The 22,923-nt window shown below is 32.2% G+C and overlaps 1 protein-coding gene across 9 annotated transcripts in view; it reads left to right on the forward strand.

Moving 5' to 3' along the window:
• snu (ABC-type transporter snustorr) overlaps positions 1–22,923 on the forward strand; it is a 415,588-nt gene that overhangs the window by 258,476 nt on the left and 134,189 nt on the right. For 3 of the 9 annotated variants that reach the window (XM_072525838.1, XM_072525840.1, XM_072525841.1), the window contains exon 2: positions 19,172–19,296. The exons of 4 other annotated variants lie outside the window; for them this stretch is intronic. In XM_072525838.1, the coding sequence (XP_072381939.1) occupies positions 19,286–19,296 (11 nt within the window). In that variant the 5' untranslated portion in view covers positions 19,172–19,285. Of the gene's footprint in view, positions 1–5,993; positions 6,112–19,171; positions 19,297–22,923 lie in introns of those variants that run through there. 2 more of the 9 variants (XM_072525839.1, XM_072525844.1) reach the window with 2 other exon arrangements.

Here is a 22,923-nt window from a genome sequence, read left to right on the forward strand (position 1 = left end):
AGAGTACTATGAACAAATTTAATAAAGCTGCTAGAGAATTAAGAAAATTAATATAAACAATTACCAATCAAAATATACAAAATCGCCTTGAAAAATTGTCTCCATCAGAAAAAAAATGTATACTCACTCTGGAAGCCACAAGATGCCTAGATACCTAAAGTCAATACCACCAATCAGAAACATGGCTGGATATTGGGCAAAAAATAAAGCAGAAAATGCCGAAATATTAGATGAACATATAGTAAAAAAAGTGAAACAATATTCCGATTACATAATATTGTTTCAAGCCCCGCAGAAACTCAAGATATAGGGAGGCTCTTATACGAGCAGAGACAATAGAGAAATTTACCCACAGAGAATTGAAATCAACCATCATGGAAGAAATCGACCCGAAAAAATCTCCTGGCTACGACCTTATAACGAGACAAGTATTACAAAAGCTACCCAGTAAGGGTACGAGTTGTATTTTGCAAATATTCAATGCTATTTTAAGACTTGGTAATTTTGCGCGACAACGAAAAGTAGCGGATGTCATAATGGTGCTGAAACCCGAAAAAAAACCTAAGGAAATGACATATTATAGGCCAATCAGTCTATTGCCAATTATGTCCAAAATATTTAAGAAATTGTTGTTAAAAAGACTTCAACCCACCCTAGAAATAAAAAAAAAAAACGGGTGTGGCAGTCCAGTGGGACTGCCGGTGGAAGTTACATTTCTATACACGCATTCGTCGTTACAAATTTATTTGGGAGTCAATCTGCACAATCATTACATATGTAATTCTATAGATAAGACATAGCAGAAAGAGAAACAGAATTAATAACAACTTACTAACAATGAAGGATTGAATCAATATTTTGATGAAAATTTTATTTTTATTTTCATATATGTATGAAAGGAGTTAAATGCAAAATTTTTTTACACATACGCTGCAGTAAAATTCATGGTTTATTTTGTTATTAATATAATAATACAATACAAATTAAACTGCAATATTCATAAGTATTTAAAAATGACAATAATATACATAAAAAAATACACTACAATACAGTGCAACATAATTCCATATATAATAATACAATACAGATTAAAATGCAATATCCATAAGTATTTAAAAATGATAATAATGTAATAATATTAGTAAAAAAGTTCTCCCCGACTGGGAATCGAACCCCGGTTTCCCTCGTGACAGGCGGGGATACTGACTACTACTGGATCATACAGTGATTTATTGAGATTATTATTTTGAAATACAAAAGAATAATATAATTATGAACATTCAATAAATAATACAAAACATATCCATAAATAATAATATTAATAAATATTTTATTATATGTATAATATTATGTGTATATATATCTTTATATAATATATATATAATATTAAATTATATATACAAAAGGAACATTTTTATATTCGAGAGAGGAAGAGAGAGAAAATATATCTTCTGTCTCTCTCTTACTCATTATCTTACATATGTAATGATTTCACAGATTCACCCCAATACAAATTTCCAACGTGGAGCGCGCGTATAGTAGCTTTGAAGTATAACTTCAAAAATCATACCTGATTACCAGTTTGGTTTCAGTCGGGAATATAGCACTATCCAAGAGGTACATACAATTTTTAAACATATTGACAACGACCTAGAAAATAGACTGTACTGTTTCGCAGTCTTTCTGGATATAAGTCAGGCTTTTAATAAGATCTGGCACACTGGCCTAGATTCTGTAGTATCGTAGAATATTCTATAACCAACAGATGCTTCCTAGTTGCACATCAAGAGGAATGTACTGACTTGTACACAGTTCAAAAAGATCAAACTTTGAGTTAACAAATGGAAAATAAAAGCAAATGAAGCCAAATCGAAGCACGTAACCTTTGCAATGAAAAGAGATACCTGTCAACCGGTCACAATGAATGTTATACTTAATGAATGTATAGCGTATGAGATATCATAGGGAATTGGAATTAAAACTGCAACAAATGTACTGGCTGATTGGCAGAAAATCTAGCCTAAAAATAGGAAATAAACTCCTAATTAACAAATCAATCCTGAAGCTGGTATGGACATATGGAATAGAACTTTGGGCTGCCGCCAGTAACTCAAACCTTAAAATCCTGCAAAGGTTTCAAAATAATACCCTGCGCATAATAACAGATGCCCCGTGGTACGTACCCAATATGCTAGGCGAGAGAGACTTGAAAATATCATCGATACAAACAGAAATAACGTGTCTCATTGGAGAAAATTCCTACATGTAGTAATCAATATTCGTCAAAAAATTTTACTTATTGTTCGTAGCTTAGAACAGCCAATCCTGAGAAATTTTCCCTTTATTAATTTACTAATTATTTTTATAATGAATGCTTTAGTAACTTTTATAACGTAGTAATCCAATAACATAAGTGTCCAAATAAATAGTTAATCAGGTTAATAGGGTTAATAGGATTAATGTATTTTATAATAAATATATTCAGTTCATTCAGTACATTCAACCATTTTCCTTTTTATTATTTTATAAGAAAAACGTTATGACAAATTGAAATGAATATATTTATTTACTATATTTATACAGGCAGTATTTTCATTGGTTTTATTATAATATTCTATTATGTTATTTATTTTAATGCACTGTGTGATAGAATTTAATAGCTGATTTTAAGAAAATTACGCAAAAATTGAAACATCTTTTTTTGGTTATTGATTTGTATAATAATTGTTTTTAATTCCTTAAAATAATAAATCCCAAGTTTCTGCTATTTTCCTACTGCATTTGCAGGTTTTAATTTGTGATCATCTTAAAAAATGTCATTTTACTGAGAAGTGAATAAACTTTATAATTTTCTAGTACGTGAAATAAACATGTAAAGGTTAAAAAAAGTCCATCAAAGTTAATTTTTATCATTATTCATTGCATCCGAACCGTTCTCTGAGATTTCTCAACCAAGACATTCTTCTCCGTCCTATGAAGGGGTTTCCTTAAAGCTTTAACTATAGGTAGTGTATTTTCCACCATAGTTTATATGTCCCAAATATTGTGTACCTCACTTTGGCGGTAAACAATAATTCATTTTACGTATACCTAACTGCTTCATTGGTCACTCTATCTGTCCAAGATATTTTTAGAATTCTTCGCCATGGCCACATTCCAAAAGCTTCCAATTTATTTAAAAAACGTTTATTAAGAGTCAATTACTCGACATCATACAACAGAACCGAAAAAACATAACACCTTACATTCTTTTTTATTTAGTTAATGACTTTGGGTAACTTGATCCATTCAGCCACGATAATAACCACAAAATTTGTAGGTATAAATTTCGGGATTAGATGTCTGCTAGATAGTATTTGTTTTATGCTTTTGAATGAGCTTCTTGTTTTTTCGTGTCCTATTTTTATTCCCATTGATTGGTGACTTGTTTCATTTATGTTTGACATGTTTATATTAATAACAAACTATCCCAATATGGTAAGTATTTTGTTCTTGCATTTAGTTTACTCTCAATAAACACCAAACTCTGATTCTATGTGTATGTAATTTAAAAACATAAATGATATGTTTTTGACTTACTAATAGTGGTATTTATTTTATTGATTTCTTCTTTGATTATGGGTAACCAAGTCCTACTGCATTCTGTCGATGTTACGCAATTGCTCTCCTTTAGCATAATTATAGTCGCTATTTTGCTTTTTCTCTTTTAACCATCTGTTTCACTCAGGACTATACGTGAATTTTTCCATTGAATCCTATGTTCACTTTTCCAAGGATGTTTACATATTTGAGATCTATCAAATTCTCTATTTTTAATATAAGATTGATGTTGCCTTATTTTAACATTTAATGATCTTGATATTTCACCTAATTAAAAATGCTCGCATTAACAAGGTATTTTAAAAATAGAATTCTTTGTTCTTTCTTGTTCATTGTTAGGTTTAGTTTTAAATATATATCTCAATCTTTTTGTTGTTTTCAAAATTGTTGAAATGTTGAATTTATTTCCTATCGTTTTAAGTTTTCCGATAATGTATTGTAGTGTTATTTTCCGTTCCAATTTTTTCTGTTCTGTAAAAATGTTTATACTTAGCTTCTTCCCAACAAAAATAGTAAATATACAATTGAACAAATTTAATATTCTTTTAGAATAAAACAGTATACAGACTTTAAAACACCTGAATAAAAATGATGACATATTAAAAACCGTTGTCAATCTATAAAAATCCAATGACAATTAAATGCAACAGAGAGTTTAATAATACTGTCAAAAGGTCTAAACTACGCTGGTACTCATCCATCTATTCCAAAATTAGACATAATTAGCTCAGTTGAAAACGTAAATCTCTGCGAAAACGTGCAAAGATTTCCGAACTATCAGCCTTATCTTATGAGTCATGCACTTAAGATTTTTCTTAAAATCATACATGCCAGAATTTACAAGAAATGCGAAGAAAATGTCGGTGAAATGTAACTTGGATTCCGCAATTCCATGGGTACACGTGAAGCACTTTTCACCTTACAAGTCCTACTTCAGAGATGCCGCGATGTCAGTTGTTATGTTTATATTTGTTTTACTGACTACGCCAAGGCATTTGACCGTTGCCAGCACCAGATGGTCGCCGCCCTACAAAGAGTAGGATTGGATGAGAAGGACATTCGGATCATCATGAATTTATACTGGAACCAGCGTGCTCAAGTCAAGGTCGAAGACCAGCTGACCGACCAAGTGAAGATCATGCGAGGCAAGGCAAGGCTGTGTGCTCTCGCCGACTCTTTTCAATATATACTCTGAGGAAATTTTTATTGAAGCCCTCACAAACCTAGAGATGGGCATGCGGGTGAACGGTGAATACATTAATAATATCCGCTACGCCGATGACACTGCCTAAATGATCTAAAAGCCTTACTAGACCGAGTGAGAACTGTGAGCGTAACATACGGACTATACCTTAATATTAAGAAAACTAAATTCATGGTTGTCACTTGTGCAAATTTAGATCCCGGGACACTAATGGCAGGTAGCGAAGAGATCCAGAGAGTCGACAGATTCACTTACCTCGGAACTACCCTCAACTCACAGTGGGACTACGCTCAAGAGATTAGATCCATAATTGAAATGTCACGGCCTATATTATCAAGTTGAAATCATTACTGTGATGCAGTGATCTCAGTTTGGGAACGAAGATGCGGATAGTGAGGTGCTACATTCTTTCACTGTTACTATATGGAATTGATGCTGGACACTGACGCAAGCCACAGAAAAGCGGATTAAAACATTTCGAGATGTGGATCTACAGGAGGATACTAAAAATATCGTATGTGGACCATGTTACCAACGTTGAGGTCCCACAGCGCATGAAAAAATGAAAAAAAAATTCTTAATTTAGTGAAACAACGTAAGCTTGAGTACCTCGACCACGTCATGCGGGACGAAGAAAAATATCGAATTCTTCAACTCGTTATACAGGGTGAAGTATTTGGCAGGAGAGGACCGGGACGCCGTCGTATCTAGTGGTTGAAAAACCTCCGACGATGGTTTGGGATGACCTCCGCGGAGCTGTTTCGCAGAGCAGGCAACAAAACCATGATAGCCTTGATGATCGCCAACATCCGGACCGGATAAGGCACTCAAGAAGAAGAAGCTCAGTTGAGAAAATATGTCAATAGTTACATACTAACTCACGAACGTATTTTGTCAAAATGGAAATCGAATCGACAAAAGAAAAGCTTTATGAACTAAAATTGTGGTTGGTTTCCATTTAAGATAGTAAACGATATTAATATAAACGGTAAATACAGGAGACACGCTGTATAACTTAAAACTTTTTAAATGTGCATTTCCTAATAAAATCCAGCCTATATGGCATGTTTAGCTGTCCGTGTATTATGGGCTTTCCAGTGATATGGGATTTCCAACTATTTTTGTTTACTCCTTCTAGACTGAAAAAGATAACCCTGCAATGCAATTTCTAAGAAATTGTAAACTTTGTATTCAAAGCATGTTGCCCACCGCATATATCCATCCTTTGCGTAATGTGTAAGATTTCGTTTTAGTTATCGTTTAGACGACACTATCGACACAATTTTATGAGCAATTGGTTTACTTAGGTAAGTCTAAATAGAAGACATTTTTCATAAAATATAATGATATAACTCTACTTTAAAATATATGTTATCCAGTTACTTTTATTTTATTTTATCGTATCAGTCTCTTATTTTTAACGATTTTTATATGAACTGTAAATAGTATCATACGATTTAGGATATTACATTTCGTCTGTTAAATATTTTTCTAAATTTTTTGGCGTCAATTTTGGGAGGCTAAATTAAATTTAGGAGACCAAAGTAATAAGTTAATGTTTATACAAGTATTACATTTCAACCCTGTTGTATTTTCTGCTGAATGTCCAGTTTCGATGTTCCTTCCTTCGCTGTCACTGCAATTAGGGATCTAAATTTCTCGCATTTTTTGATATCTCTAATCGGGAGTTGTGGGTTCTTTCTACGTCCTTTATTATAAGATATTCCGTTTTGATATCTCGAAGAAGAGATTTGTTATCTACTTGTTCTCAAGTTCTACTTTCTAAATTAGAAAAAGGACAATTTTAAAAAATATATTAACCAAAAAACAACTATTATAGGTATGGTCATAATTTTTTCTATTCATTGTTAAGAAGATTTTGAGGTATAAAAATAAAATATTTTTGACACTTTTAGTTCACGTCCACCACTGCAGAGAACGTCTACCAAAATATGCATTTTAATTTGGCAGACACTACTGCCTTCCTATAATTTTTTTTTTCATTCTAACGGGGTTTAATTTGTGACACTTAAAACTTATAAATAAACCTTTAAAAAGTCAATTTTTTTTTACATATTTAAGGTCTTTATACGCGATTTTATAAAAGGATAAAAAAAACTCCTGTTTTGAGATTGAATTTACCCCTATACTAAAAAGATGGGGTGTTTTTTTTTTTAAACTTTTTAGAGATTTATTTATTAGTTGTGGTTTTAGTGGTAAGAGATTTATTTATTAATGGTTTACTGAGATTGGTGTAAAGATTAAAAAAAAACATGTCCCGGTTTAGACAAATGTGATTAAAAAAAACGTATTTAATGTATTTTTATTGTAATTTTATGGAATAAAATGGCAATATTTATGTTTTTATTTTAATTAGCGATTCCTGTGCATATTAGATGCTCTCAATGTCCACTTAAAGCTGTAAATATTAAATCAAAGATTTTTTTCGGCTCTTTTGTTGTCTCGCTCCTCCTTCTATTGGCTTGACCAATACGAGCTTCGTTGATATTTTCCAGCCAAATCGTTAATATTTCTCTAATTTTTAATCCAAATTATTATTTTTATTTATAATTTTAAAAGAATCTAAGTAATTCAGAATTATTGTTTTCTGCAATAAACTAATTACCTTTGAATTTCGACTGTCCGTTAAATGACCGCCAAATCCATGCATTGTTTCCGATTTTCAAAACAATAATTCTCGATAAATTTCAATAATATAAATCACTTGCTCGCTTTAATAAGATTTAGAAAGCAATTGTCTAGTTGCAAGTGCACAAATAGAGCTATAACTTGGTTTCTAATATTTCGAATTTCTTAAAAAATTTTAGGACAGTATTTCTATAATACTAAGGAACATTTTTACGTAAAAAAACAAGAGTCGACTTTTGAAAATTTAGAAAGTAAAAGTCCTCTTAACGGCACTTTGGATTTATATACATATATACGCTATAGTGTTGATAATATATGCATTATTTAGTCGTCGTCAATATTTTAAAATAATCCTTTAAAGGATAATGTATCATAGGCCTTTTCTAAGTGAACCAACACTAAATGAGTCCGTAAATTTCCGACTGGTCTTTTCTCTTTAATTTGTTGAAGTACAAATATATTATCTACACAAGATCTGATTCACGGAATTCACTCTGATCCCCTATTTCTTTATATGGGTTTCGGATTCGTTCTTTTATGAATCGACCGTACAACCACCTCTTCAATGAGCTGATAACGCTTATAATACCTCTGTAATTTTTACATGTATTTTTTTCTTTTTTTTTGTGGATATAGCTTATACAGATTATAAAGATCTGCGTCAATAATTCTATTAGTATTGACAAGTTTTATTAAGTCAATGGGGATGTTTCAAGGTAATGTGGCTTTCCCGTTTTTAATTTCCTTTAATATTCGTCTTATTTCGTCCACACTGATTGATTGTCCTTCGTCTTCGTCTATTGGATGGGTTCTGAAGTCTCCTAAATTATTTTTATAATTATTGTCCTATGACGGGAGAGATTTGATTTCGATTCTGAGCAACTGCATATGTCGCTTTGATGATACCTAATAAGGTTGAAATACGTATAAGCGACTTTCAGATGCCCTGTATCGAAATTAAATCTACTGCCGTCTTTCCGTTTCTGTCTTTGTAATTTATTTTGCAATGTGGTCTTGTGTTCGTCAATAAAAATTTGTATACTCGGTTCGCTATCTCCAGTCCGCACTATCTAGTGAATTTAGTAATTAAAAAGAGGTAAATCTTTGTATATGGGTATATTTTATAAAAACCCTAAAAAGGGCTACATTAAAAACACGAACGTTTTCGGAACAACAGTTCCATCATCAGGTTAAAATACCTAAAATAAGTATAGACCATTTAATTAAAGTAAACGTGGTTTAAAATTTTGACTAAGGTTAAAAAACCAAAATGATTATACTTACAGGTTACCATGCCTGAGCCACCAAAATATTTGGGTAAAAACCCTTTAAAATATATTGTGTTACCAAAGATAGTACATGATGTTGATAATATTATTTGATGTTTAATATTTTAATTAAATTTTACTTCAGGTAACATACACCCATGCTTTAAGTGAGTTCCAGTGTCCGGAGAGTAAACCTCTTCAAACGGACTTCAGCTGGTAACTGATTGACAAGATACCCATGAACGGTGTCAAAAACAAAATGTCAGTGTACCATGAAACAATATTAGTTAAACATAGGATTACTACAGCCAAAAGATTCAAAACTTGATGTTAAAATGATGTTAAAATAAATAAATAAAATAAAAAATAACAGCAATCCAGATGTTGGGATTTAAAAATTTTTTTTAAATATTTAATATTGGATATAAAAGATGTAAAATTACTGATGTTGTTAAAGGTCATGTTTGAGAGAATGACGTATGCATTAGGCAGCTTATGTTACTCTTTATCGTATGAAGTGTGGTCTAAAAAGTGTAATTTGTGACAAATTAGCTTAAATATATGGAATTGTCCTTTTATGTTGCTCACATCTAGGACAAGGAAAATCGAATAGAATATATTTGTAGCTAATGTAAGACTTCGTATTTAAATGAAATTGTTTAATACTACTCGTATGGTAAAAAGGTTTAATATAAGTGAGTCCAATTGATTGAGAAAAGGGATTCAAAAATCTTCCGGCTGAAGGAATTAAATTTAAAACATATGGAATTAATTTACAATTGAAAAGGATGAGCTCCTCAGAGACTTGATAAGAATAAAAGTAAAGGAAATGACTAAAGAATAAAGGAGAGGGGGTTAAAGGAAAATAAATGAGTTAATCAACAAATTAGAGATAATAGAGGTCCTTCATGCTTAAAGCATCTAGCACCCTCAACAAAATATATTTTGGTTGTATTAAATTCGGTACATAAAAGCCTGAAATTTTATTTATGAATGTGCTGTACTAAGTTGTTGACTAATAGAGTGGAGCAATGGTTGATTAAGGGTTTTGGTAAAGTGGGAAATAGTGAATTCTGATGAATTGTTGGGTTGTGTTTAAATGGTTACTGAGTTTAGAACTAATGAGTGGATGGTAGATATATGAAATGACAGAGAACTAGCAGAAGAAAAAAGAATGGACAGGAATATGATGTAAGCGTGAAGATTGTAAAAATGATGGAATAGTGAGGTATGATAGATATGGTAGGTTATGAAGTTAACAATAGGGGCAGAAAAATTTGGAGGGAGGGTTGTGACAATAGTGTAAAGAGAATGGTTGTTTAAAAGCGACAATTGTTGAAAAGGATTAAGGTGTTAGGATTAAGAAGATAAGGCGAATTTGAGAAGTGTGGGTTATGAGAAGAGTTGTCGGTGTAAGGGTTGAAAGTCACGGTTGAAAGAAACATGGCGATTAACGCAGTTGGGGCTTCTTTGCTTTTCTTTGACTATTTCCAAGTCTTCATATAGATCTAATTTTAGAAAATTTAGTAATTATTTTTTTGCGAAGTTAATTACATTTTGACAGACTCGAAGTGGCTGGAAATTACTATACAACCAAGCACACGTACTTATAGCCAATATTAATAGTAAACAAACTAAATAGTATATAAAATAGAACTGTACAAATTACCGACAATCAATATTTATTTGTTTGCACCATATATAATAAATAGTTATGTTAAATTATAACAACTAAAATATATATTTTAAATATATACTACCCAAAATGTTATGTGTTTAGTATACACGTCTACTATTTAAAATAATTCTTCTTTTTTTAAAGAAAGAAGTCTGCAATAGTAGTATACTTGAGCTATTAATACTGAGAAGTAGGAATTATTGTGTTGTAGGTTTCCGACAATGAATCTGTCAAAATATGCCCGAGCTAAGCGAATCGAGTATAATATTATTTTCACTCTGACATACTTATGGGATTGAATATATTTGTTCCTTTGTGGTTTTATCTGAGGTTTCGTATAAACTTCCATACTGCAGATACTCGAGTTCCACCCTTATATCTATTTATTTCTTCAATTTTTTGTCCCATGCCTTTTCCCCACGTCATCATAAAATTAAATAAAATGAAATTAAATTAGATAAAAGAAACAAAATAAATAAAATTATAAAAAAATATAAATATTATTAAAAAATTATTAACAAAATTTTAAAAAATTATAAACAATTATAAAAAATTATAAAAAATTATAAAAAATTATAAAAAATTATAAAAAATTTTAAAAAATTATAAAAAATTATAAAAAATTTAAAAAAAATTAAAAAGTTAAAAGTAAAAAATTATGAAAAATTATAATAATTTATAAAAAATTTTAACAAATAAAAAAATATAAATAATTTAAAAAATTAAAATAAAAAAAAATATATATAAAAATTTTAAATTATAAAAATTATAAAAATTAAATAAAATTTAAAATAAAACTAAATGAAATTTAATAAAATAAAAAAAAAATTAAATTAAATGAAATAACGATAAATAAAATTAATTAAAATAAACATTATAAATATTATAAACTTATAAAGCTTGTTTTAGAAATTTTATTGTCGTTTATAGATTAGTATTTAGAAATGGAAAGTTTTTAATGAAAATTAATTAATATACCCTCCCATTATTGATGATACTATTTAGAACATAATAATAATATGTAGTGTTATTATAAAAATGTTAACAATTTAGTAATACGTGGATATAACGTAACGTATCATTAACGTAGATATAGTAATAACACGCTATAAGAAGTGTTCACTTCCTTTGGCACTTCCAAATGTAACGTTCTTTTTAATTTTATTTTCTTTTAGTAATGTCACGTCTATTATTGGTCTTGTATCTATTTGTTTAGCTACTAGTAAGTTGTGATCAGGGAAAACATCTAAGCCATTTTAAGTTTTTGGTTCTTCTGGCTAAAAAGTAAGAAAACAGTCTGGGATTGTGGTTCTAAAGCACTTTCATACCAAATATCCCATTCGTGTTGTTAGTTTCATAATATTGTTACCAAAGTTTGCGACAGTCGGCAAAGACTATTAATTTTCTAACCGAACAGCGACTGCTTGTCATTGGTCATATAGATTATTTTTAAATTTAGTATCACCTTAATATGTCATTTAAGTTTATACGATATCTAGGTCACAAAAATACAAGAGCATAGTCAATTAACACTTCCACAATCTTTAATAAATTTTGCACAGCCATGGTTTATATCTTGTAACAAGTATATTCAATATATAGTGCAAATATTAATATTGGTTTTATGTGACACATGTTCCAGATAAGGATGAAAACTTAAAATATATGTTTAATTACATTTAAGAGTTGTATATACACTTTTATTCAGTTGAGATTATGATTTATTTCGTAGATATATAAAACACAGCCCTGATATATCAACAAAAGGTTTTAGATAAGTTTTTTCCACTTACAGTTTTTATGTATAGTTTATAATTGGACAGTGTTATGCATCAATAACTATCAAAAGACGAAAACTTGAGTACTTAGGACATGTGATGAGAGGGCAAAAATACGCATTATTACAACTTATTATGCAAGGCAAAATCCGAGAAAGGCGAAATGTGGGAAGACGAAGAATATCCTGGCATAAGAACTTAAGGGAATCGTTTGAATGCAGTAGTGCAGAACTTTTTAGAGAGGCAGTCAACAGAGTCCGCATAGCCATGATGATTTCCAACCTTCGATAGAAGATGGAACTTAAAGAAGAAGAATACATCAATAGACTGGGCGACATTTCTTGAAATTTGAGATAGTGACATATTTTGTTGGGAAAGAATGTAATTTGTAGTAAAAAAAGTCACAGATTTCCTAGCAACTGCTTTAAAAATAAATATAACTAGACGATAAGCCAAATCTAAAATACAACATGTATTTCGTACCACTGGACCAAAAGCCAAAAATCGTTATATAATTTTGGATGTTCGGATGTTGGGTAAGACTAGAAGAGACAGGATCAGAAACGACTTTATTGGGGAAAAAGCCGGGGTGACTATATTCTCAAAAAAAAATGACTGCAGTCTCAAAAAAAATTAAAGAACAAAGACTGCAATGGTTTGAACATAGACGTAGAGATGAAAACTATGTGGTAGAAAGGATAGAGCTGTTGAAAGTTGATGGAAAAAGAGGCAGAGGAAAACCGAGGAGAAGATAGAAAGACTTTGCAAAGCGTTTGTGCCCTCCAATTAAAAAACTGGCAGGACTCTGGTCTACCTGGCCTTTCGGCTATACGACCGTTAACGAATCCACTGCCCCTACGAGTCCGACACCAAAATAAAGGTGCCACGCTACGTATACCAGAAACGTTTCGTGGGGCTTCACCTTCCCCGTAGTACCTGTGTTGCGATTACCTCACCTATCCGTTATCCCACCCACGGGCGGATAGGCGAAGCAGGCAGAGGAATTTCCACCTCGCACGTAGACAGGTCGCCGCTGAGGATCTCTCCTCTACCACTCTTGAATCTCCTGATCGGTACGTGCCGGGGCACCCACACCACGCTTGACACAAGGCCAAGAGAGGTGTGTACGGACCCAGCTCGTTCAACCTTGCCAGGTTCTCTTGGAATAAGAGTAGAGTGGTCCCACGAGAGTCTCGTCTCGGAGACTAGGAATGTAGACCGGTGACAGTGTCGCCTAAGCGACCGTCTGCGTTTCTACAAACCCGATACGTCAAGCGACGGCTCTCCACCTCTCGATTCCTACCCATTAGTCGCCTCTTACGACAGGCAGGGCTTTCTGACCTCGGCCGTATTCTTATCTCCGCGAGCCGAACGGAGAGATAGAAGGACTGTGTGGCAGAGGACTTAGGAGAGAAAGGTTTAGCTGAAAAAGACCTGATGGACTGAAATGAGTGACGCCGAAGAGTAAAGAACAACGAGCCCTGAAAAGATAAAATCTGAGGAAGAAAAAAAAAAGAAGAAGATCCGAGATTTTTTCCTTCATGCCACTTAAGTTTGTTAGTTTTCACGATAGAACCTGCAAAAAAGACATAACAGCAGGTAGTGAAACCGAAAACTTTTATCTTGTAAAAGTTGGGAAAAATGATGAAAATTCGGTTTTAAGAAATACGCACTCTGTTTCAACTTTGTTTGCTTATCTCATATGACATTTTTAGTAAGTACAGAAAATGGCATAAGGGGTAAAATCGTGGTTAAACTTTGAACGTTGAACAATTGAATTCCAACTGTCTAATTAGTCAACTTCTTAATATTTGCAGGCCTGGCATATGGATGCAGAATCAGAAAGAAAAAAATAAACGACACTGAAATATTCTTCTGGAAAAGAATGTTGCGAATTCCATGGACCATAGAATGAATATATCTATCCTTAAAGAAGGATCAGTAAAGGCCTCATCAGAAAAGTCTAACTGCAACAATTAAAATATTTTGAAGATGTTATGTGGTCAGACATAGAAACTATGGATAGATTCATCATTCAAGAGAAGGTGGAGGACCGAAGACTACGAGGAATATCTCCAACACGACAGATTGACCAAATTGCAGGAAGTTACGAAAGACAAAATCACGATGTAATAGAAATTAGTAGAGACAGAAGTCTATGGAGATGGATCATACACAATATCACGGCTACCATTTCACTCCCTCCAGGGTATTAAGACTGGAGAGAGAGAAAGCAAGGGAGAGAGTAGATATTTAATGACTGTTAATGATTATGCTATTTACTTAGCAAAAGTAAATAGCATAATCAGTCTTATAATAGCCAAGAGCAGTAATTAAAAAATAAAAATTTAGGATTAAATTTATACTCATACATCCATAATTTGTGCGACAAAAATTAAATAATTTTAAGTAACATAAAAATAATCGATTGACCAAGAGATTGTAGAAAGTGATTTTAAAAATATCGTGTTTAATTTTACATCACTGTTGCATTTAATATAAAAATCATTAATAACCAGCCCATTTCGCAATCCGGGCTGATGTTAAATTCTCACAAAATATTATGGTTAGTGGCGACACGATAAGAAGTTTTCCTTGATAAAAGACTACAAAGTTCGTTAATCTTGAGATTGTCTGCGATTTTTTACGATTTTACGTTGTAAAGAAATGTCACGAATAACCAGTCTTTTAATAAAAAAAAATATTTTGTTATTCGCAGATATCTTTTGGGCATATTAGTACGTCACTAAAAGTTTTTTATACTCACACAAAAAAAGTAATTCTTAATTATTATTGTGGAATGAAAAATATTTATGGACAGAGTGGACCGAAAAATCTGGAAGCGTCTAATTATATCTTAAATGGATGGTTCGAATTCTACAAAAGCTAGAATATGCCTATGGAGATTTCAAATTTGTTGTTTTCAATGTTGCCAGATTTACTATTTTTCTAATATCATTAGTTACTTTGGTTTTTTAAATACAACACTGAGCATATTATATTATTATTGAAATCCTCACTTCAATACGAGTTCAATCTTATGTAATACTTTTTATTGTCTATTTACGAACGTCTTAAATAAATAAAACTCTTCAGTGTCAAATAGTTTTGCAGTAATTCAGTAAATAAATAATGCTATGATTTAGATATTAATTCGTAAAACTTGGCTTATCATTTAACGTTTAATTAAGAAAGTTTTGTAAACTAATTCATATTAATAACTAAAACTAACAGTTGTTTTATGTGTTTATAAAAGCTGTACAATAAAAATGGTTTTTAATGAAGAGCGCATGATTGTTTTAATGATGGAGGGCTACAGCGATAGAAAAAGAACTTATATTAACCTACTGCCTACTACCTACTACCGAGATATGTTGACCAGCTTCAGAGTCCTACCATCACCATGAAAACGCTGAAGAGTGTTGTCATATCCATGTGCATAGCCGTCCGGAAGATTCTGTTCTTGTCAACCGAAGGTGTACCGATTCCTATATATATACTCCCACAAAACAGGATGGTCTGGGTGTTATGGCCATGGCCATGCACGTCTCGGCAATCATGGAGACGGAGAGTGGCAAAATTGGTTAGCTAAGCGACTGAAGCTACAGTAGTTACCCTCTCATTACCATACATGCCACGTCTCTGCAAAAAAATCTTGAAATAATCCGAATCAACAGCAGGCAGTTTGGCATCGATTGGTTGAGCCACAAGCCATATCTCATCAAATTCATCACATGAATATAAGAGCCGAAAGTAATGTAAACGTAACAAGAGTTTGAGCCACGTTCTTCAAAAGTGCCCCGCAGCACACTGGCAACGAATTAAGAGACATGACCAGCTCGTTACGTATCTTTGGAAAGCAGCTTACACACTTACTGAATGCGTTGACAAATTTATATTTGTCAACATGATAGTTTGTTCACCGGAAAACCAACACAATTTTACATATTGGAAAATTTAATTAATAATTATTAAATAATAAACATATAACTTTTATACATAAATAAATAACCTTCTCAAAATGTATTTGAAGAACGATTTCCGACGTTGAAATTGAAACGTCAAAAATAAACTTATTTTAAACTTATATTGTGGTTTATTTCCAACGAAAATAGTAAGTGCAAGTGTTTTAGACCTTCAAGAAATCCTAATACAGTTCATGCTTTGTTAATGAGGCTTTTTAAATCTTTTACAAGGTAGGGTCTTTCCTAATGTAGGAATTTTCTTTATTTTGAGAGCGGTCAAACCTTTTATTTTAATCATTAACGAATTACAAACTAAATGGTCTTAAGCTATGCTTTTTTCTGGCTCATTCGAGTGTAAGTATATTCTATTTTCTTTGATTTTTGCGCTGTTGTATTTTTTACAGTGTTAATTATGGTAATACCTTTTATATAAAGACATCGAAAAAAATCATAATTAAAATAGACCATAGAATCACGTAAATATACGGTTCGGTAGTAGCATAGTCATCATACTGAAAAATGTGACAATTATGGTTTCTTTCGATGACCTTGGTTATCAATTTTATTACTGTCTTCTTCTTCTTTTTCTCGTAGCACTACAACCCGGGGTGGGTTTTGACTGACTGCACAACTTGCTGCCATCTTGAACGGTCGTCCATAATAGTTGGGTCAGTGGGCAGTCTCATTGTTCTTAGATCTGACCATATATTATCTCTCCATCGCATTCGTGGACGTCCTAAGGGTCTTCTTCCTGTGGGGGCTTCCTCCTATATTAATTTGGCAAGGCGGTTATTAGGGAGTCTATGGACATGGCCAGCCCATCTAAGACGTTGGAATTTAATCTCTTGGACTATATCGCTCGCTCTATACATCTGCTTGACCTCAGCATTTGTTCTCATTCGGTATTGGTTGCTATTAATATCGTGATAAGGCCCAAAGATTTTTCTGAGGATTTTCCTCTCAAAACATCTAAGTTTTCTTTCAGTTTCTTTGGTCAGGATCCACGTCTCACACCCATACATGAGCACCGGTCTACTCACCGTTTTATATATTCTAATCTTTGATGTTCGTGTTAGGCTTTTAGATTTAATAGTATTATGGAGGCTGTACATACATCTGTTTGCTGCCTGAATTCTTCCTTTAATCTCTTCCGCGATATCGTTATCTGCAGTGATTGTTGCTCCGAGATATTTAAAACTCTCCACTCTTTCAAAGTTATATGGGTCTATTGTCACATTTTGCCCTATTCTATCTCGTCCCTTTTGTCTGTTGATGCACATGTATTTGGTTTTCTCTTCGTTTACCCTTAAACCAGTTTTCTTTGCCTCTACCTCCAATTTATTAAAAGTCTCCTTCACATTGGTGACAGTGTTTCCCACAATGTCAATGTCATCTGCTTATGCTAGTAGTAATTTTGGTTCATTTACTGTCACTAGTTCTGTTTTAAGGTGTGCTGCTCTTACTACTTTCTCCAGGATGATATTAAAGAGGAGAGGTGACAGCGCATCTTCTTGTTTCAGGCCATTGCTTATTTCGAAAGATTCTGAGAGTTTGTTACCTATCCGTACTCTGGATCTATAGCTATTTACACATAACTTAACAAGCTGGATAAGTTTTTTTGGAACTGACAGTTCTGCCATTGTATTCCACATCTGATCCCTTTTAATGCTGTCGTACGCTTGCCGGAAATCTATGAAGAGATTATGGATAGTTCTATTGAATTCCTATACTTTTTCAAGCAGCTGTCTTAGAGTAAAGATCTGATCTATGGTCGATCTATGTTTTCTGAAACCGGCTTGGTATTCCCCGATGAAATTTTCTACAAACAGTGTCAGCCTACTTAATAGGATGTTTGATAAGATTTTATATGCCGTATTAAGTAGGGAGATGCCTCTATAATTAGAGCACTTGGTTTTGTCTCCCTTTTTTTGGATGGGGATTATTACACTTTCGTGCCATTTTGTTGGTATTTTCTCTTCGTTTCATATAAGTGTTATTAGTTTGTGTATTTGTCTATGTAGAGTTTCTCCTACGTACTTAAGGAATTCAGCAAGTATATTGTCAGAGCCTGGAGCTTTTCCGTTCTTCAATTTGTTAATTGCTTGCAATATTTCATCTATTTTGGGGTACTCTACCGGTAGGTCCACCCCAAAATATATATTTTCTCCATGTTCTTCCTCTTGATGTATGTTTAGTAAAGTCTTGGAATATTCTTGCCATGTTTGGAGCAGTACTTTTTCATTTAATATTAATTCATCATTTTTTCTGAGTACAGACACGCATCTAGGTCTGAAGCCTTTCTTTTCGTTTGACACTGATTTGTAAAATGCTCGACTATTTGACTGTTGCCTATTCCTTTCCAATTTTATTACTTTAATGACAAATAACTCTCCTATATATGTTAAAAAATAACCAAAAGGGTTTAAACGTGTTTTAAACTATTTTATTTTTTTTTAATTGTGTTTTGAAAAAGTCAGATAATCAGGGATATGCAAATTAGATTATACATGATTATTTCCATTTATTACAAATTTTGCAAAGTACGCTTTTGTTTCGTTTTTTTTTTTCGATGTCAGGAGAGTTTTCTTAAATTTTTTTCTAGTAATTTTTCTCCACCTATCTATCAATTCTGAATCCTAATCCATCATTAGGCGTTTTGGTTCTGCTGTAGTATTGACTACGTAGTCCTTGCATGGACACACGTACGACACAAAAATTAAATTTTCAACTTTTTTTAATGTAATACTGATTCAAGAAGCATAATATGAGATCGATGATAAATTCTATCTTGCGTATATGATAAATGAAGTGATTAACATTTAATGCACTGCCGTTTATTAGCGATAATAATTTTCGCATTTATTACTGTAAAGATATTTTGTATTTGCGTATAATAGAGACCACATTATCTTTAAATAAAACAGTTTTAACACAGCCTACAGTATCAAATCAATATTTAAAACCATATGAAAATACTGCATTTTTTAGCCAATCTAATAGAATATATATATTTAACTTTTTTCTTTCAGTAAAAATTAATCGTTACAAGTAACTATGATATGTGATAGTAAGTAAAAAGTGAAAGTTGTGGGAACTTTACGTGAAGTAACGACGACACTTGATAATCCTTATACAAAAACACAATGCTAATAACGTAAGTATCTAATTTGTTTGTATGTATTCATTATTTAAACAATGTATTATTATTAATGTTATAATTTCAATTTGTAAAACAGGAAGGTATATCTAAATTGATAATTTTTATTACCCGTATTACGAATCGATCCATGTACAGTGAAACGCAAGTCACGAATATAAGATAAATCTGTATTTTTAAGTTTTAATGTGCTTTAATAATATTAAGCGTATTTTTCAAGATAACCAGAAAACAGGAACAAAAAATGGAGATTAGTGAAATTTTGCAACAAAAATATTTTGACAAAAGAGTAAATAAATAATCATATACTTAATTAATTGTATTAATAATTATTATAATTACATTATAATAGTAATTATTTGTTTCTGGTGTCTTTTCAAAGGTTTGCCATAACATATTCAGTATGATTAGCAAACCATTTCTTAATCCTAATTCTCAACCATTTAGAGTTTGTACAATTTACATGAAATGGACATTTCTCAATTTTCTAATAAAACTACCCCTTCGTGCTCAGACCATCGCTGCACCTCTATTAAGGAAGCTCACGCTCTGATATATTCTTCTTCTCTTCTCACTACGTTCCGGTAAAGGTCGTGGCTGGTGACTAGTGCATTAGTGAGCGTCGCAAGGAGCTTCTCCCTGTCGGGGCCTCCTCCCAGATTAACTTGGCAAGGCGTGTATTAGGGAGCCTGTAAACATGTCGTTCACACATCTTATACGTTGGGATTTAATTTCTTAGACGAAATCGCTAGCGTTATATATCTCTTTGACCTCGGCATGTGTTCTTATTCGGTATTGGTTAGTATTCGGGCCATGATAATATCCGAAGATCCTTCTGAGGAGTTTTCTCTCAAAACATCTTTTCTTTTTATTGCTTTTGCTAGCATCCACGTCTTACACCTATACATAAACACTGGTCCACTCACTGTTATATATATCCTAATTTTTAAAGTTCGTGTTAGGCTATTGGATTTATTGGTGTTGTGGAGGTTATACATACATCTGTTTGCTGCCTGAATTATATCTTTTGTTCTATCGTTATCTGCGGTGGTTGTGGCTCCGAGATATTTAAATCACTCCACTCTTTCAAAGTTATGTAGTCCGTGTATACCAATAAAAGTTTTGGACCATTTACTGGTAATAGTTTTGTTTTAATTTGTGCTGTTCTGACTACCTTTTCCAGGATTACATTAAAGAGAAGAGGTGCCAATGCGTCTCCTTATTTTATGCCACTGTTTATTTAGCTGATGGAGCTCTTGGTTCTATCTTTCTTTTTATGGATAAGAAATATTTCACTTTTTTGCCATTTGCCATTTTGTTGGTATTTTCTCTTCATTCCATATAAGTATTATTAGTTTGTATAATTGTCTATGTAACGTGTTAAAAATATCCAAGTAACGTTGGGGGCTAATTGTTTAAGGCATCGTCTAGCTCACTTATCTTAAATGCAAATCTGAAAAATGAGTTTGGCAGAGACCAATAAAACAGGATAATAACTAATCATATTTATTAAAAAGAAATGACCTTAATATTAAGAGAAAAGAAGCAAATCTTGATTAAAGCTGTACAAAGTTAAAATAATATTGATCGACTCGATCGTTATTTGAGGGAAATTCATTTTATCTAATAATAAAACACTGAAAACTTTTGTTTTCAAAACTATCACAAATTTTATTTTAATTTATTATTAGCACAGCTGTTTCGGCAGACTGCCTTTCTCAAGTTATCTATTTTTGGTATTTGTTTAGACTTTATAGTCTTCAACTAAATAAATTAAGGAGGAGAGAACTGTTTGTCTCAAGTTAGTCATTCAGAATGTTATGTCTGTATTTTTGAATTTGATAATTTCCATAGATTTTAATAAAGATAGCTTAAGGACTTTTATTTTGAATGTGAAGAATTTAAAATTGGTCATGAAAAGAATGATTAGTCCAGAAGGTGGAGTGCGTATGTAGAATCTGTTTTTCTATTATTTAAAGCCCTTTTATGTTTTGCTATTCGTTTGTTAAAATTTCTACCAGTTTGACCGATGTAAGTTTTTGGGCAGTCGCCACATTTAAGTTTGTATACACCACTGTGTGAGTGCTTTTTCTTTTGGCTCTTGCTGTTCTTAATATATTTGCCTTTGTTGTTGTTTGTTCTGAAGGCTGATGTTATTCCTTCCTTTTGTATGTGTTCGGCTATTTTTGTTGACATCTTACCTGTATATGTAATCAACCAGAAATTACTTGGTTTTTTCTCTGGTGGTGCACATACTGATTTCAGGGCTTTCTGATGTAGTTTTGGATTTAATTTTTTTTTATCGTTTGTTCGTTGTACCCATTGTTTACTGATATTTGCATAACCATATTCAATTCTCTTCTATCTCGAAGGTATTTTTTGACACGGGAATTTCTATTAATCTATGCAACATGCTATGGTAGGTTGCCACTTTATGTTGTGTAGGATGGGATGATGAGTTCTGCATAGTCCTGTCAGTATGGGTAGGTTTGTGAAATACGGAGAACTCTTGTTTTATAAGTCTGTTGAAATATCTCGTAATATTGGCGTATTTCGCAACAAGCAAAAAAATATGGTACATGATGTGGAAGGCAACCCTAAATAAGTATTTCTAACTATGTGATTGTCATCAGTACGGTGCAACCAAGTTGGGATAGGAGAACAATAACTTGGAAAAAGAATCACTGCAGGAGCAACGCGACTAATTTGTGGCAATAGTATTAAAAGACCCTGAGGTTTCCAGAGCAACAACTTACAGTATTCACAGAGAAAGCTACAGCTATCTGACAAAAAAAGGAATGCTAGATGAATAAAATGTTTAAAACAAGAAAGGTTTATACAAATGAATAGTAAAAAAGGTAAAAAATAAAGGCATGTCTCACAAAAAGTTAGAAAAAAATGGTATGTAAAATGAAAGGCAAATAAACATACTTGTCTTAAACGTTTTATATGTCTGACATTTCTTTTATCTGAGGTAGATGTAGCTTCCTCCTTGGATATTGTTAGTTGTTTCTCTGGAAACCTCAAGGACTTCCAACAATATTGATACAAATGAGTAGAATTGCTCCTGTAGTAATCTTTATCCCAGGTTCATGTTTTCCTATTCCAACTTAGCTGCACCGTACTGATGATGACCAAATAGCCAAAATACGTATGTACGATTGACTTGTTGCGAGATATTTTAATATTTTTCACCTTATCATATACAGTCCATCTAATTTACTTACCGTTGCATGTCATTATCATTGACAGAGATCGAAGTTGACATAGTTGCCAAAGTATTAAAAAATCTTGAATTCATTTTAAATCAAATAGTCACATAATTATTGCAAAAGTGGATTATACAACAAAACAAAATTAATATTTAGTGTAAATAAATAGAAACAAAACAAGAGTTAAAAAATAATCTTGTTAAAAACAATTTGAGCCACTTGTTTGAAAAACAACATAGTTTAATTAACAATAAATAACAAAAACAAAAGTGTCAACACCGCAGCTGTCAAATAAGTGTTTATGTCAAAATATCACCTTCGTTCGATTACAGTTACAGTGTGTTCCGAACAAATGTTCTTTATAAAAACGCTTTATAATGCATTTATACAAATTAAATGAAACATATTATTG

Source organism: Diabrotica undecimpunctata, chromosome 3, assembly GCF_040954645.1.
Source record: "Diabrotica undecimpunctata isolate CICGRU chromosome 3, icDiaUnde3, whole genome shotgun sequence".
Classification (NCBI taxonomy): Eukaryota; Metazoa; Arthropoda; class Insecta; order Coleoptera; family Chrysomelidae; genus Diabrotica; species Diabrotica undecimpunctata.